This window comes from Melozone crissalis, unplaced genomic scaffold (genome assembly GCF_028551555.1).
Source record: "Melozone crissalis strain CALT ecotype California unplaced genomic scaffold, PUWL_Pcris_2 ptg000027l_1, whole genome shotgun sequence".
Classification (NCBI taxonomy): Eukaryota; Metazoa; Chordata; class Aves; order Passeriformes; family Passerellidae; genus Melozone; species Melozone crissalis.
Window position 1 is genome coordinate 39,653,033 of NW_026535805.1, and position 13,970 is coordinate 39,667,002.

The 13,970-nt window shown below is 38.3% G+C and overlaps 1 protein-coding gene across 1 annotated transcript in view; it reads left to right on the forward strand.

Annotated features, from left to right (window-relative positions):
• IGF2R (insulin like growth factor 2 receptor) overlaps positions 1–13,796 on the forward strand; it is a 56,208-nt gene extending 42,412 nt beyond the window's left edge. The window contains exons 34-48 of the mRNA XM_054279595.1: positions 579–841; positions 2,467–2,679; positions 3,614–3,763; positions 4,393–4,554; positions 5,043–5,244; positions 5,632–5,778; positions 5,912–6,146; positions 7,123–7,259; positions 7,777–7,891; positions 8,769–8,915; positions 9,336–9,520; positions 9,894–10,080; positions 10,843–11,004; positions 11,607–11,676; positions 12,107–13,796. Coding sequence (XP_054135570.1) covers positions 579–841; positions 2,467–2,679; positions 3,614–3,763; positions 4,393–4,554; positions 5,043–5,244; positions 5,632–5,778; positions 5,912–6,146; positions 7,123–7,259; positions 7,777–7,891; positions 8,769–8,915; positions 9,336–9,520; positions 9,894–10,080; positions 10,843–11,004; positions 11,607–11,676; positions 12,107–12,508 — 2,777 coding nt within the window. The 3' untranslated portion in view covers positions 12,509–13,796. The remainder of the gene's footprint in view (positions 1–578; positions 842–2,466; positions 2,680–3,613; positions 3,764–4,392; positions 4,555–5,042; positions 5,245–5,631; positions 5,779–5,911; positions 6,147–7,122; positions 7,260–7,776; positions 7,892–8,768; positions 8,916–9,335; positions 9,521–9,893; positions 10,081–10,842; positions 11,005–11,606; positions 11,677–12,106) is intronic.
• The last annotated feature ends 174 nt before the right edge of the window (positions 13,797–13,970 follow it).

Genomic DNA, 13,970 nt, shown 5'->3' on the forward strand with positions numbered 1-13,970 from the left:
TAGCTTTGTTTTGTTCTTGGTGCTTCTGAAACATCAGTGGAAGTTAAATTTCTGCTTAATTAACTAGTTTTATAGCTGCTTAATTGCAGGTTGAATTACTAGCTCTTCTGTCAAATTGAATAAGAAATAATATTTAAGCATCTTAAATGCTAAAATAGGAATATTGCTTGTTGAGAAAATTATTTTTGTGAAGTTAAAAGAAAATATTGGATTGATTTGGTTTTTAAGAGGCATCTTAATAAAATTATATATAATCTGTCTGACATTTTGTATTAATTGCTTGATTTTCAGAGATGTGATAACCAAACACTGCTCTGTAGCTGCTTAAGCATGTAGAGATGCAATACATTCAGCTGGTTGATGAATAAAGAAAATATTTGGTCTTTGTATCAGTGCAGTTCAGCTCAGTTTAATTGCAACTGGATTCTGGATTCTGTGGCAAAGCCATTCTTTATTAGAAAAATTAAAGTGATGATACAGTCTTAATGTTCCTTCTGTTTATGTTGTATGGTGCAATTTTTGAAGGCAGTTGCATCAGACTTGATCTGTTTTCTTAATTTTTCTTTTTTCCATTTTAGCTGTCTGCATCACAAGTGGCCAAAAACCAGTTAATGCTGGAAAACAGAGTAAAACTTTAAGTTATGAAGATCAGGTGTTAAAGCTTGTCTATGAAGATGGAGATCCTTGCCCTGCAGACCCTGCACTGAAGCATAAAAGCTATTTTAGCTTTGTGTGCAAGTCTGATGCTGGAGATGAGAGCCGGCCTGTTTTTGTGTCTTTTGATGAGCAGACATGCACTAGTTACTTCTCTTGGCATACTTCCTTGGCTTGTGAAGAAGAGGTGAGAATCACTTTTGCAGAAAATGCTCATGGGACTTAAAATTTCTGAGAGGGGGTAGATATAATAGCAGTGTATTTTAAATTCCTTGAGGGAAAGATTTCTTCCTGTAGTACAGAACCCAAGTTCATGTAGGAGTTCTTGAATGCTTTCCTTACTAACATTTAAACAGAGGTAAGCAATACTTGACAAACTCCTTCTGAGTGTGTTGAGCCAAGTTAAAACTTCTAACACTTGAGAATAACCCCTTTGTGGAGCCTCCTTAGCTGCTTTTCTGTACAGTTCAAATCAAAGCCATAGGGTGTCATGTTGGGAAGCAGTGGTGAAGATCCTCCAGTGCAGCAGGCCAGCAGAGCTGAGGTTGACTGGAGGAAGGATAACATCTCTGTGCATGGGGATGGTCTTTGTTTCTGGGCAGGTGACTAGAGGCCAGGCAAGTGCATGATCAGTTTGCTTGGTGCAAAACCCGATAAACCTTGACAGAGTGAATTTAGAGTCGGCTTCTGGTGTCCAGCACGTGCTGTAACAACATAATCTGGTCGGTTTCGTTGAACTGGTGTTCCAGACAATGTATTGAGGTAGTCTTTAGTTAATTTTAGCTATTTAAAAATGGCCAGTAGAGGGTGGATGCATAGAGTAAAAGGCAGCCCTAGGAATAGAAGGCCAAACAAACTGTTGGAGGAGTTTAGATCTTTTCTTAATACCTGATATTTTCTTTTGTGAATCTGCCTAATAATTATTTTTGCTGCTTTGATTGCCTCTAGTGTGACCATCATTCTCTGCAACAAGTTGTTTTTCCTCCTTATCACTGTTTCTACAATACTACAATAGCTCTTGCTTACATTTAGAAAAAAGATGTTCCAATTTTTCTTTCACCAACAGGAACTGTCACGTTCTCTCCTTCAGCTACACACAGTTCTGGTTTCCCTTCAGTAATACGTACCATGCTGCAATACAAATCAACAATACCCAACCCCAATGTTCTCTAGCCTGTTAATTCCATTGGTGATCTATAGTGACATTCTGATCCCTTTTTTCACAGTGACCCAAGCTATTTCAGTGTGATATTTAGGTAGTGACAATGATTATTTGTCCTCAAATTTAATGGTAATTGTATCAGTTGCTTCTTTTCCAGCATCTAAAGAAGAATAGATTTCTCAAATTCCTCATAGACTCTCAGTAGGTTTATGCAGGTTAAGAGTGTGTGAAATTGGTTCTGAGGAAAGGTAGTACTCAAGCCATCAACTTGCAATATACTGACTTTACATTATTATTATAATGTTATAACCAGGCTTGTTTGTTGGAGGTGGTGTGGATGAGGAGAGGAAGGCATGGGGCCTGATCTGGTGAAGTCATAGTGACTATGTATGCTGGTGTATGTGTGCCAGAACTTTGTCTTGGTGTTGTTCTGATAGGGATTTCATTCCATAAGAATGTTTAAATGATCAAGGTTTTTCATATGGTGCTTAGTATCTATAGATGAGCAAAAATGATAACAAATTCTTCTTTACTTACATTTGAAACTTTTAAATGTAGCCATGCTTCTGGCCCCAGAAAGGATAAGATGTTTTTCAATTAATCAAAGCTAGTAATAAAAGAATAAGAGCAATAAATGTATTTTCTTGTAGGTGAAGTGCTCAGTGATGAATGGCAGTTCCATTATTGACCTGTCTCCTCTGATCCATCGCACTGGGTATTATGAAGCATTTGTGGATGAAGATATTACAGATGTTTCTCCAGACTTCTACATCAACATTTGTGAGCCTCTCAATCCTATCAAAGATGTCAGTTGCCCACCTGGATCAGCTGTTTGCATGGTTCCTGTTAATGCATCACCAATAGTAAGTACTGTGCCAAGAATCACTGAAATGTGCATTTCCTTAATAGTTTAATATAGTATCCCTGCCTAGAGACCTGATTTGAACCAGAGGCTTGACAGTGGATTAAAGAAATGGAATGCAAAATCAAAACCTCCTCTGCAAAGTTCCCTTTTATTGCTTTTCCCTGTGAAGAAGGATTTTCCTATACTGAACCCCAGTGGTCTTTTTTGGATGTCAGAAGATTAAATACAGTGATAAATCTAGAAATTGCTACAGAGAATTTTTTTCCATGTAGTGGAAAAGAATTTGTGTACCCAAGTGCTGTGTGCCAAATGTGGACACTGGGAAGCAGAATGTCTTAGCCATTCTGTGGCTTAATTGAACTTGTGATAGCCTGTTGCAATTGGAAGCAGTCTAGATGCTAGTATACTTCAAAATGCATTTAGGTCTTTCATGTAAGAACTTGACAGCTACATAAGTAGCAAACCTGTTACAGAGGATCGACTATTTGTCTGTGTCATTACCTTGAGAGGTCTAGGTTTTTTTCTTTTGAGGACTTGTTTGCAAGCTCTTGAAGATAGATGCAAAAAAGCTGTGATTGTTTTCGACAAATTTCCATAGTCATGTAGGGACCTTATTCCATTAATGCTGTTTTTAAGTGATGTTGTGATAATTTGGCACATTGATGTAAAGAAGAATCTACCTCTAAGAGGCAGAAACTCCTTGGCTTTTGTCTAGCTCAGTGAAAAACTGTTTTGAGTTGCTCAACTTATGTTTTGTTAGGATTGAAATGTAATGGCTGTTCTTTGAGTATAGATTGCAAGTTTTTGGAAGTGTAGTAGTTGTGCTCCTGGTTAAACCAAATAGATGAATCTGAATTGATCTGAATCTCTGGGCTGATCTGGAATCTAGATGTGTCCTGTAATTCTATTAATACATATTTTTGCTTGTGTAGGATATTGGTCGTGTTACTGAACCTCCCCAGTTCAATAAGGCAGCAAATGAAGTTTACGTCACTTACAACAGCACTACTCCTTGTCATATAAACAATGGATTGAACTATACTTCTATTATTGTATTTCACTGTGGCCAAGGAACTGGTCTGGTAAGACATCTATTCAACTTAGGTTGATATTGGAATGTAATGGAAAGTGGGTAGTAACCAGTGTTAGCTTTGTTTAAAACTAAGTCAAGGGTTTGTTTCTCTAATGTATGGATGGACTCGCTCCAAGAAGTATAATATTTATTTTCCTGACTGACTAAAATTTTATTGAGGGCATGAACTTTAAGCTTGAGAGTAACAGATAGTGGTGATTTCAAGCATCAGATTGCACAGAAGTAATGTAATGATAACTTATTGCTGGCACTAAACTTAATGCTGTATTGCACCTCATTTAGATCCTTAAGTTTGTACTTGTACCTCAAGCTAACACAAGAATCAGTGTAACCTTACAGGTATTACTCTGAAGTGTTCCCTATGCTGTAACATTTTCTATAATCACACACAACTTTAAAAATTTGCAATTAGTTACTTGTGGTTTTATTTTGTGTCAACACCTGGACACTAAATTGAGCTTGCATGGTGATGTGAATCTAACGCTTCTTGAATTTTTTTAATGCTTCAACAAACTGTAAAGAGGCACTGGGATTAACTACTGGGGAATTGGGAAAATGCAAAGACAACAGCAAACTCTCCAAAAATTAAATGTGTCTTCCTGTGTTCTTTGGTAACAGGGTAAGCCAAAGATGATAAGGAAAGTTGACTGCACATTTGTGTTTGAGTGGGAAACTCCACTTGTGTGTCCTGATAAAGTGAAAACTTTGGGCTGCTCTGTGATTGATGAACAGCTACACTATACATTTAACCTGACCAGCCTTTCTGGAAGATCATTTGAGGTAATGCCTTCTTGTGGTGTGACATTTATTTATTTATTTTTTTATTCATAATAACCTATTGCTAACAACATTTTAAAACTGCAGGAAGGATTTCTTTTAAGCATTCTGTGTGAGAAAAAGCTGAAACGTGCTGTGGTCAGTATTGATACTTGTTTGGCTTCTGACAGAGGGAATAATGTTAGAGAGTATAACATTTTAATGTCTTTGAGAGTGAAGTTAATGGACACAGTGATGGGTAAAGGAATGAGAAATCTTCACCTTTGACAGAATCTTGAATGAGAAAGCAGGTCTGCTGAACATCTTTTATCTGTGATCCTTTGTGCTTTATCTGCAGTTTTGTCATATTAAGGAAGGCCAGACTTGAAAAATTAGTTCTTTCTTCCTTCTGCAGTATGCAAATGCTGCATGAGGCTTGGTTTTATGAAGCACTTGTGATTTTCTAAGTACTGACTCTAGACTTGCTGTGATGCTTCTGATTGTTTACACAGGTATTTTCTGGATCCAACAATTACCACATTGGTGTGTGCCGCGTGGGCTTGCCCCAGGGAAAATGCAGAGATGGGGCAGTGTGTCTGACATCTAAAAGTGGTGTGTCATCTTTTGGAAACATAAAGGAAATGAGAATGGACTATAGCCACCAGGATGAGACAGTCATCTTGCAATACACAGGAGGTGATCGGTGCCCTCCAGGTGAGATCCAAGCAGGCCCATTCTTTATGTTGAAAATATTTTTCCCGTAGAACAGGAGGTTTTGTTGTGACAGGAGGAAGCAACCTAGATTTTACATACAGCAATAGAAACATGCAGTTTTGCTAAATCACAAGCATCATATTAATCTGCAACATCAACATGTATCTCCCTGGAAGAGACAGTGCAACTGTTCTGTAGGGATGATTGTTGCTAGTTGTATGCTACATCTGGTTTTCTAATCAGATTTAAATTCAGTGTTTCAGTATTTCTGTTGTCTGCCACTGACCTTTCTTTAGCATTGAAGTACAGGCTTTGAATAAGGTTCTGAATACAGTTATGCCTCTATTCTACTGAGCATAGTTATGAGATTATACCTTTCCTTCTCAGTGACTGACAAGGGAGAGCTCTGTGTGTTCCCCTTCAAGTACAAAGGGAAGACCTATGAGGAGTGTATTACAGAAGGGAGGAATAAGCCATGGTGTGCTACAACTGAAAACTACCAGGGAGATGACAAGTGGGGATTATGTAGTAGCAGTAAGTACTTCCTATACTTTATGTACAAGGGTGTTAGCTAACACAGAGATTTATCTGCACTAAAATCCATATATGCCTGCAAACCTCCTGTAAAATACACTTTTTCTTTTTTTTCCTATCTTTCTGCTTATAGCAACTGCAAGAAAGGAATCTACCATTATCTTTACATGTGATGAAAATGCTGATGTTGGGAGCCCATACCTTCTCAGTGAGACTCTTGGTTGTGCTGTGACATTTGAATGGAAGACTCAAGCTGTTTGTCCTCCCAAGAAAATGGAGTGCAAGTTTGTCCAAAAACACAGAACATATGACTTGAGAATGCTCTCTTCCCTGACAGGATCATGGATCTTTTCCCACAATGGGAACTCGTGAGTATTGAGCAACTCACAGGGAGCAGCTTGCTTATCAGTAAAGTTGCAATGTGGCATAGAATATCTATTTAGTCCCTGCTCAGTGTCTTAAAACAGTCAGTGCTTAACATTTCATATAAATGAAAAAAACTGAGAAAGGAATCCATTTTATCTGAAGGGACTGAGTAAGCACGTTCTTCATTCTCACCCTTTCCCTCTATTGGTAACCCTTTTTAAAGGATGAATACATCTAAACTAAAAGCTATTTAAAAACTTTGTATTTAAACTGCTATCTTAAAAATGGAATTTTGTTGTTGAAGTGCTATTTTTTTTTGATTCTTTATCTTGTTGAAGAAAAATCTTAATTTTACTTAGTTGCTTTCTTTTGACTCAAATGTACAACTTATTTTCTGATGTTTTACTGGGGCTTTTCACCCATATTCCTCAATGTATTAGTGTAGTGGAAAATATGGATATGAGAAAGTCATCAACTTCTCCAGCCTCCCTCCTCCAGCTAGGAAATAGAAACGAACTGGCAAGGATGACAGCATCTAATTCTAAACTTACGATAAACTGTGGGGTGGCAAAATGCTTCATTCACCACCTTGCCAGCAGTTCTCTGCTCTAACATATCTGAGCTGGTATAACTCTGAGGAGATGCTGAATTTAGGGTAGTACTATAACTTTTATAAATGAAAAAACTTCAGGATATTTCTTGACTCTCTTCCAATTTCTAGTCTAGACCTAGGTCAAAATTTACTGGATTAGTCACTGTTAATGAGCAGTTTTATTTTTTGCACAATCTTTTACTTGACAATGATAGTTAGAAGTAATCTACCAAACCGTAGTACATGTTTTAGTCTGTCAGCTAATTTGAGATTTAGTTTGTTGCAACCTGTCTAGCTTCCCACAAAGATTCTAAAGTTTGTGTATCACTTCTTCAGTTTAGCCTAAAAGAATTTTAAAGAAGTTTTGTCTTCCATGTTCTGTATAGGTACTATGTGAACCTCTGTCAGGGGGTACATGAGGGACCCAATGGCTGTCCTGAAAGAGCCAGTATTTGCAGGAAAAGCGACAATGGAGATGTCCAAGTTCTTGGACTTGTTCATACACAGAAGCTGAATATGACAGGTAGGGTTACTTTTTCTTCCTGTGGAGAGGTAGAGGTTAAAGGTTTAAATCTTACAGCCTGGCTGCAGCAGTTTTTAAATTATGCTGATCTTTTATTTTGAAATATTTTATCAGTGAATCTTCCGTTTAAAAATGGAAACCAAATGTGATGTTTAAGGCATGAGAAAGCATTGAAGCAATTAAACAGTGTTGTCATTAAAGCTCTAAGAAATGAATTATCTATCTGAATATCAAGAAACCCTCTCATTACAGTGAGGTTACCCAAGCACTGGCACAGGCTATCTAAGGAGGTTGTGGAGTTTGCTACCTTGGAGATATTCAGAGGCTGTCTGGACATAGTCCTGGTCAGCTGGCCCCAAGTGACCCCACTTGAGCAGGGGGTTTGGACCAGATGACCTCCAGGGATCCCTTCCACCCTCAGCTAATATGTGATTCTATAGTTGTGAGAGGGCAAAGGAGCAAAGGAAATTTCTGACAGCTGCTTACAAAAACTTTTTGTCACCTTTTTTTCTTCTAGGTGATACAGTATATATTAGTTATTCCAGTGGGCAAGAATGTAGGAAAAATAAGAAAGTAACAACAATTATAGAACTGAAATGTGCAAGAACAGTTGGCATGCCCATGCTGCAGAGGTGAGTAATAAATTTACGTACCTTCATGGCTGATTTGTAGCTCTCTAGTAAACCCTTAAATCTCAAGACGGGGACACTCTGCTCTGTTAGAGAATCTCAAAAATAATCCATGGTCTGTACTTGCAAGGCATAGGGTCTTCTGGAGTTTGTGCAATTGTTCATTTTCATAAACATCATATTTTTTATTTATCCTAAAATTTCTGGGAAAAAATTTAAGCATTCTGCTTCTGAATTAGATCTGATAATGGTTCGGATGCTGTTGTTTTCAGTGTCAGTAGCCAGTGTCATTGTACAACCACTCTAACCTCTGTCCAAAATCCATTTATTAAAGAACATTTTCTGTAGGTAAGTGATTGAGCTAATAAAGTATAGGTTATTTCTGTCTCAATACAGTGTATTTAACCAGCAGCTCTCTGAAATAAGGTATATATGCATGATCACAAATACTAAGAAAACTTGAGGACTTTTGCTTCGTGGCCAGAACGAGGGCATTAGCTTATACCTGCGTAAATAAAAGCCAGGTTTAATGTGGTGCAGAAAAGCAGCCTGATGTGTTTGCTAGCTGAAATATATCAATAAAACCCTTTGATACACTGTGGGAATTCTGGAATTTTCAGTAGGAAGTTCAGGAGTTTAGGTGCAGCCAAGTCTTCTAAAATCATGAAACTTCAGAAAAATCCAAGGTAATTCTTCAGGTAGTTTGTTTTTTTTTTTTTTTTTTTTTGAGTGCTGCTTGACTATTGTAGCTTACTCTAGGTGTGATACTTAGGCAGGACATTGTCACGTGTGGGTTTGCAGTTGTCTTTTCCTTTTCTCAAGGTGCTAAAAAGGTTGTTGCTCTTTCCTGGAATCATCAGCTTTCTCTTTTATTTGGTAGGTTTGATGAAGAAAACTGTGCTTACTACATCACATGGGACACACGTGCAGCTTGTGCTGTGAAGCAGCAGGAGGTAGAGGTGGTGAATGGAACAGTCATTAATCCTGCAACTGGGAAAAACTTTTCTTTAGGGGATGTTTATTCCAAGTGAGTAAAAAAACCCCAAAGAAATCCCAAAACAGCAGAACGGTAGAACTAGTTACCTTTCTGGAGAAGATTGCTAAACTGTGCCATTTATCTTAGCTGCAGAGCACACCAGGTGGTTCTCACAGTCAGTAGGGTGTATGAGCCACTGAATCACATTTTGGTCTTCATACTCTCTTAGATGGGCAGTATAACTGGAAAAATCTGCCTTCTGTGCTTGCAAAAGATTATATTTATGCTAAATATAATCCTTATTTCTACTTCAAGGAGGAATCCACAGTCCTGCATCTTTTCTGGTTGCTGAATCACACTCAGCATGCTCTGGAATCAACCAGTGATAGCATCTACCACTGCTGCCAGTCTTGGGAATAACCCCAACCTGTGAATTTAGACTTAAGAATACATTTTTTCCTGTTTCCTCAGGTTGTACACAGCTTCTGGTGATGTACGGACAAATGGTGATAAATATGTGTATCAAATCCAACTTTCTGGTATAACAAACTCAAGTTCCCCAGAATGCTTTGGAGCCAACATCTGCCAGGTGAAAACCAATGAGCGGCGTGTTCGGAGAGTTGGTTCTGCCAGAAATGCCAAGTACTACGTTGATGGTAAGTATGTATTCACCAGACAGAATTGCTTGATACTCTGTGAATTGCTTCAGCAGAAAATGGCTCTTGGTTGACATCATCTATGCTAATCCATTTCTGTAAAGCTATTCAAAATCTGTCTAGCATAATTTAGATTTCTTCTTTTTTTTTTCTTTTTTTTTTGCTGTGTAAGCTCAGTTGCAAATATGGCTTTAATAGGGGTTAGGGCTTGACACTTGAAGACAGAAAGAATTGAAGTTAGAAGACTTTGATCTCCTGTTTTCATCTGTGCTCATACTGCAATGATTTCCTTTAGCTAGCTACTTTTTTTTCCAGGGTCTGGTGTTTACAGACTGTTCTCAAGGATGTAAACTATTTTTTCTTCTCATTGTAGATGATGATTTGGATGTCATATTTTCATCTGACTCCAGATGTGGTAAAGATAAAACAAAGTTTGTGTCTTCAACCATTTTCTTTCACTGCAATCCAGAAGCGAAGGAAGGCATCCCTGAATTCCTTCACGAGACAGCAGATTGCCAGTATTTATTTACCTGGTACACATCTGCTGTGTGTCCATTAATGTGAGTAGATAACTGTTTCCTGAAAGCAGCTTCTGTCAGCACTTCTCAGCGAAAGGCTCTTTTGTATTTATTTGTTACAGTGCTTGGGAAAAGGGGAAAAGCTAAAAAAGGAGTAGACTTATAGATAAATTGATGATCATGTATGCAGCATTTGGGCACATGACTACTGAATTAAAGCTTGCCAAACTGATCTGGACTTACAGCTGGAGAGGCACAATGGAATTAATGTAATTGTTTTCCCTAAGTAAAAGCTACTGTAGCTGGCAGAACGTGCTATTTCATGTTACTGAGAGGAGCAAACAGTTTGTGGGTGAGATGTTTGGTTCCCCTGCCTTATTGTCTGGAAAACTTTAAAGCTGTGACAAAGACTGGCCTTCCGCTCTATCTGCCCACTTCTTTAACCTGGAATGGAAAATCATTACAGGTCTTCAAGGAGCAATGAAGCATTTCTGCAATTAAATATGATCAGCTAATCTGCTGATTAGTGAGGGGACAGTGTTAAAAGGGGAGTGTGTCTGTATCTAGGTGTTTGCAATGTTCTTGACAGGTACCTCACTGTGAAAAATGGAGTGACTACTTCTGGAAGTGTTTCCTTTCTGGCTGCTAGCTTGAAAGCACAGGCAAACTGCCCTAAATTCAGTTTGTGCAGTTGTTAGATGGGAATGACAGGATGGCGTGGCATGTCTTCTTTTAATCTGATGTTTCTAATCCAGTTTAAAAAAATTTATCAATAGACCTTATCTTTTCAATTTACATTGCTAGATCAACCAATGATCCAGGAAACAATCAGCAGCAGACAGATGAGACCCAAATACATAAAGGTCTTTCAAGGAGAAGCCAGGCTGTTGGTGCTGTGCTTAGTGTCCTCCTGGTTGTTCTCACTGCGTGTCTCATAATCTTGCTGTTCTACAAAAAAGAGAGGAGGTAAGAAATTATTAAGAGGCTTTAGAAGTTTCTTTGTCAGGACTCTGTTTTCTGCCAGAAATGAAAGGAAAATGGTAAACTTTAGAGATTTGAGTTCTGTTTTTCAGTTGGCAGGATCAGCTGTCAAACTGCTGGTTCCTTCAAATTCTCCATTACTGTCTGAAGGCCCATGTAAAGAGGGCTGGGGTGTAAAACTGAGTTGGTCTCTTGTGGGCAGCTGCTAATTAAGGAGCATAAAACACTATGACAATATTGTTAGTATTTGATATCCCTCCACTTCCATGGGGTGAGACTAGATCCATACAACAGTGTCAGGGAAAAAGTGCAAGTCCTGCTGTTCCTCTGCTTTCCAGATGACTTTTGGGGTTTTTCCTTTAGATGTGAAGGCCAGAGGGGTTTCAGTACAGTCAGCCTGAAGCTGTAGCAAGGGGGAAGATGTACATTATCCCAGACTGGATTTTGATAGAGTGGTTCAGGGTCAGTGTGATAGTTTGTAGCTCATTTGCTGACATGCTTTATGTTGATGGTAAAATTCCAGAAGAAAAGTGAGGGCTAATAAGTGGATACAGTGTTCCTAATGTAGTATTCTTTCCTTTGTTTAGGGAAATTGTAATAAACAAGATAACAAACTGCTGCAGAAGATCATCTGGTGTTTCTTACAAATACACAAAGGTAATACAGTGACAAAATCAAATTTGTTTCTTGTCAAGTTTTTATAATATGAAGCTTTGTTAATAAATAAATAATCCCCTCAATTCCTAACTCCTTTAGTGCATAGAAACCATATGGTGTGGTATTAGGAAAGCCACATAGCTGATGTGTATATATATATATATATATATATTTATATTGTGAAATGAGAAAGGAAGATGGAGTTGAGGAAATGCAAAGCAGTCCATAAATCATCAAATAACATGTCAATGTACAAAAAGAGAGCCAAGTCTGTTTCAGCACAGTGGAAAGTGATGCTCTTGCAGTGTTTACTCTCTCACAGCTGCCTTAAACCAAGGCTGTGCATGCTGTGGGGTCTGACGACTGGGGAGATCAGTGTGTGTGTCAGTCTGGAGTGGCAGATGCATTCTCCTCTTTTCTTTTCTTGCAGATCAGCAGTGAAGAAGAAGCTAATGAGAATGAGACAGAGTGGCTTATGGAGGAAGTTGCAGCACCAAATCCAAGAACAGCCAAAGGAGGACAGGAGAATGGTCACATTGCTACCAAGTCTGTTACATCTGAAGCCCTTACCTCTCTCCATGTGGATGACCTGGACAGTGAGGATGAAGTGTTAACCATTCCAGATGTAAAGATTCAAACGGGAAGAGGACTAGACAAGAGCAAGCACCCACAAAAGAAGCCACACAATTTTGGCAGTGATAACAAATCTTATTTACTGAACGGAGGAAAGGAAACAAAAGCAATAGCAAAGCCAGGCCAGCATCAGGCACAGAACTCTACAAATACAACATCGTTTCATGATGATAGTGATGAGGACTTGTTGAATATTTAATAACCCTTCTTGTGCCTAATCAAATATATATAGAGAGATTATATATAACAGGACAACATTTCCAACCAAATACGAGGACTTCAGCCTGAAAGATTTTTCCGAATTTTGCCTTTAACAAGAAACCATTGAAAAGGGAAGAAGATAAAGATTTCTTGATTGTTTACAATGATCTGTTCAGTAATGACTGGATTTCTGACATCCAGTTGGTTGAGTTAGTTGACTCTCTCTAGCCAGGACACTTTTTTTTTTTTAAGTCTCAGCATAGATGTTAAATGCTTGCTTAAAAAAGAGAAACCTTTGAAAGGAAAAGATTAAGGCTTAACGAAGCCCCTGGCTTCTGAGACTCAAGTTATCCGACTACTATCGTTTTAACTCCTTGTATTTATTGATCCTCACTACTCAGGTTTGCTTAATAGTAACTTGTTCTTCCTGCCGGCAGGGTATTCTTCTATGGGCTCACCCATTGTGAGACAAGGAAAAGTATAACTTTTGTGTGTTGGGATGATTTGATGTAAATTTTGGAACTGGTCTAATTTATCCTGTAAATTTGAATATCCATTCTAATTTAAACAGATCATTGGTTCAGAGGTGTGGACTAAAAGGTACAATTCTGTATAGCTTTAGCCTGAAATGGTTGCTGTTCTTCGCATGGTATTTTATTTTTTTTTTTGGTACTGGTTATATGACTGACTTCATCAGTATTTGCCTAAGCAGCTGACAAGCACCCAAAGATTTTTTTTTTTTCCTTGATTATGGCTGGGCTAGGCCAACTGCACAGAGAGCCAGACTCTTCAAGAACATAGAGGCAGAGTTCCTATAATACAGTCTGCACTACCCAGTTTGTCATCATAAAGAAAAACCCAAGGACTAGAGGAGCCCTAGTCTGCATAATGCCTCTCTCTGGTATTAATTTCAAGAAAATAAATCTGGGCCAATATTTTCCGATAGCCTAATTTGTAGTCTGTATGCTATGATCCTGGCCATGGTCATTAATTTGAAATGTTGCTGGTAATAAATGCAAGTCAGTTTTTCTCTAGCAGTCTTGCTCCTCTCCAGGTGTTTCCTAAATGAAATTATGGACAATGTTAGGGTTTCAAAGCATTGTACGAGAACATGCATTGGTCAGAATTTTTTGAAACTTTTTGTTGTTCCTTTTGGCTGGCTTATTCAGTTTCAACAATGGTTTCTTTTTATAAAAACTCCATTTTGAATCAAAATAGTGTAATATAAAGTATTCAGCAATTTCAATAAAAGATATGAAGTGGGTATTCCAAATCCCACATCTCAAGTCTGGAATCTTTCTTGCACTCTTCTGTATGCTGCTCACCAGCCTGGTGAGGCCCTTTCCTGCTGTGGTGGCTAATACCTCAATCATGTCACTCAAAATGAGAACCAGTGTTTGATGACAAGGATCAGAATATATAGGCAGGCCCTGGTGGGTGTGTTCTTTCTTTAATCAGGC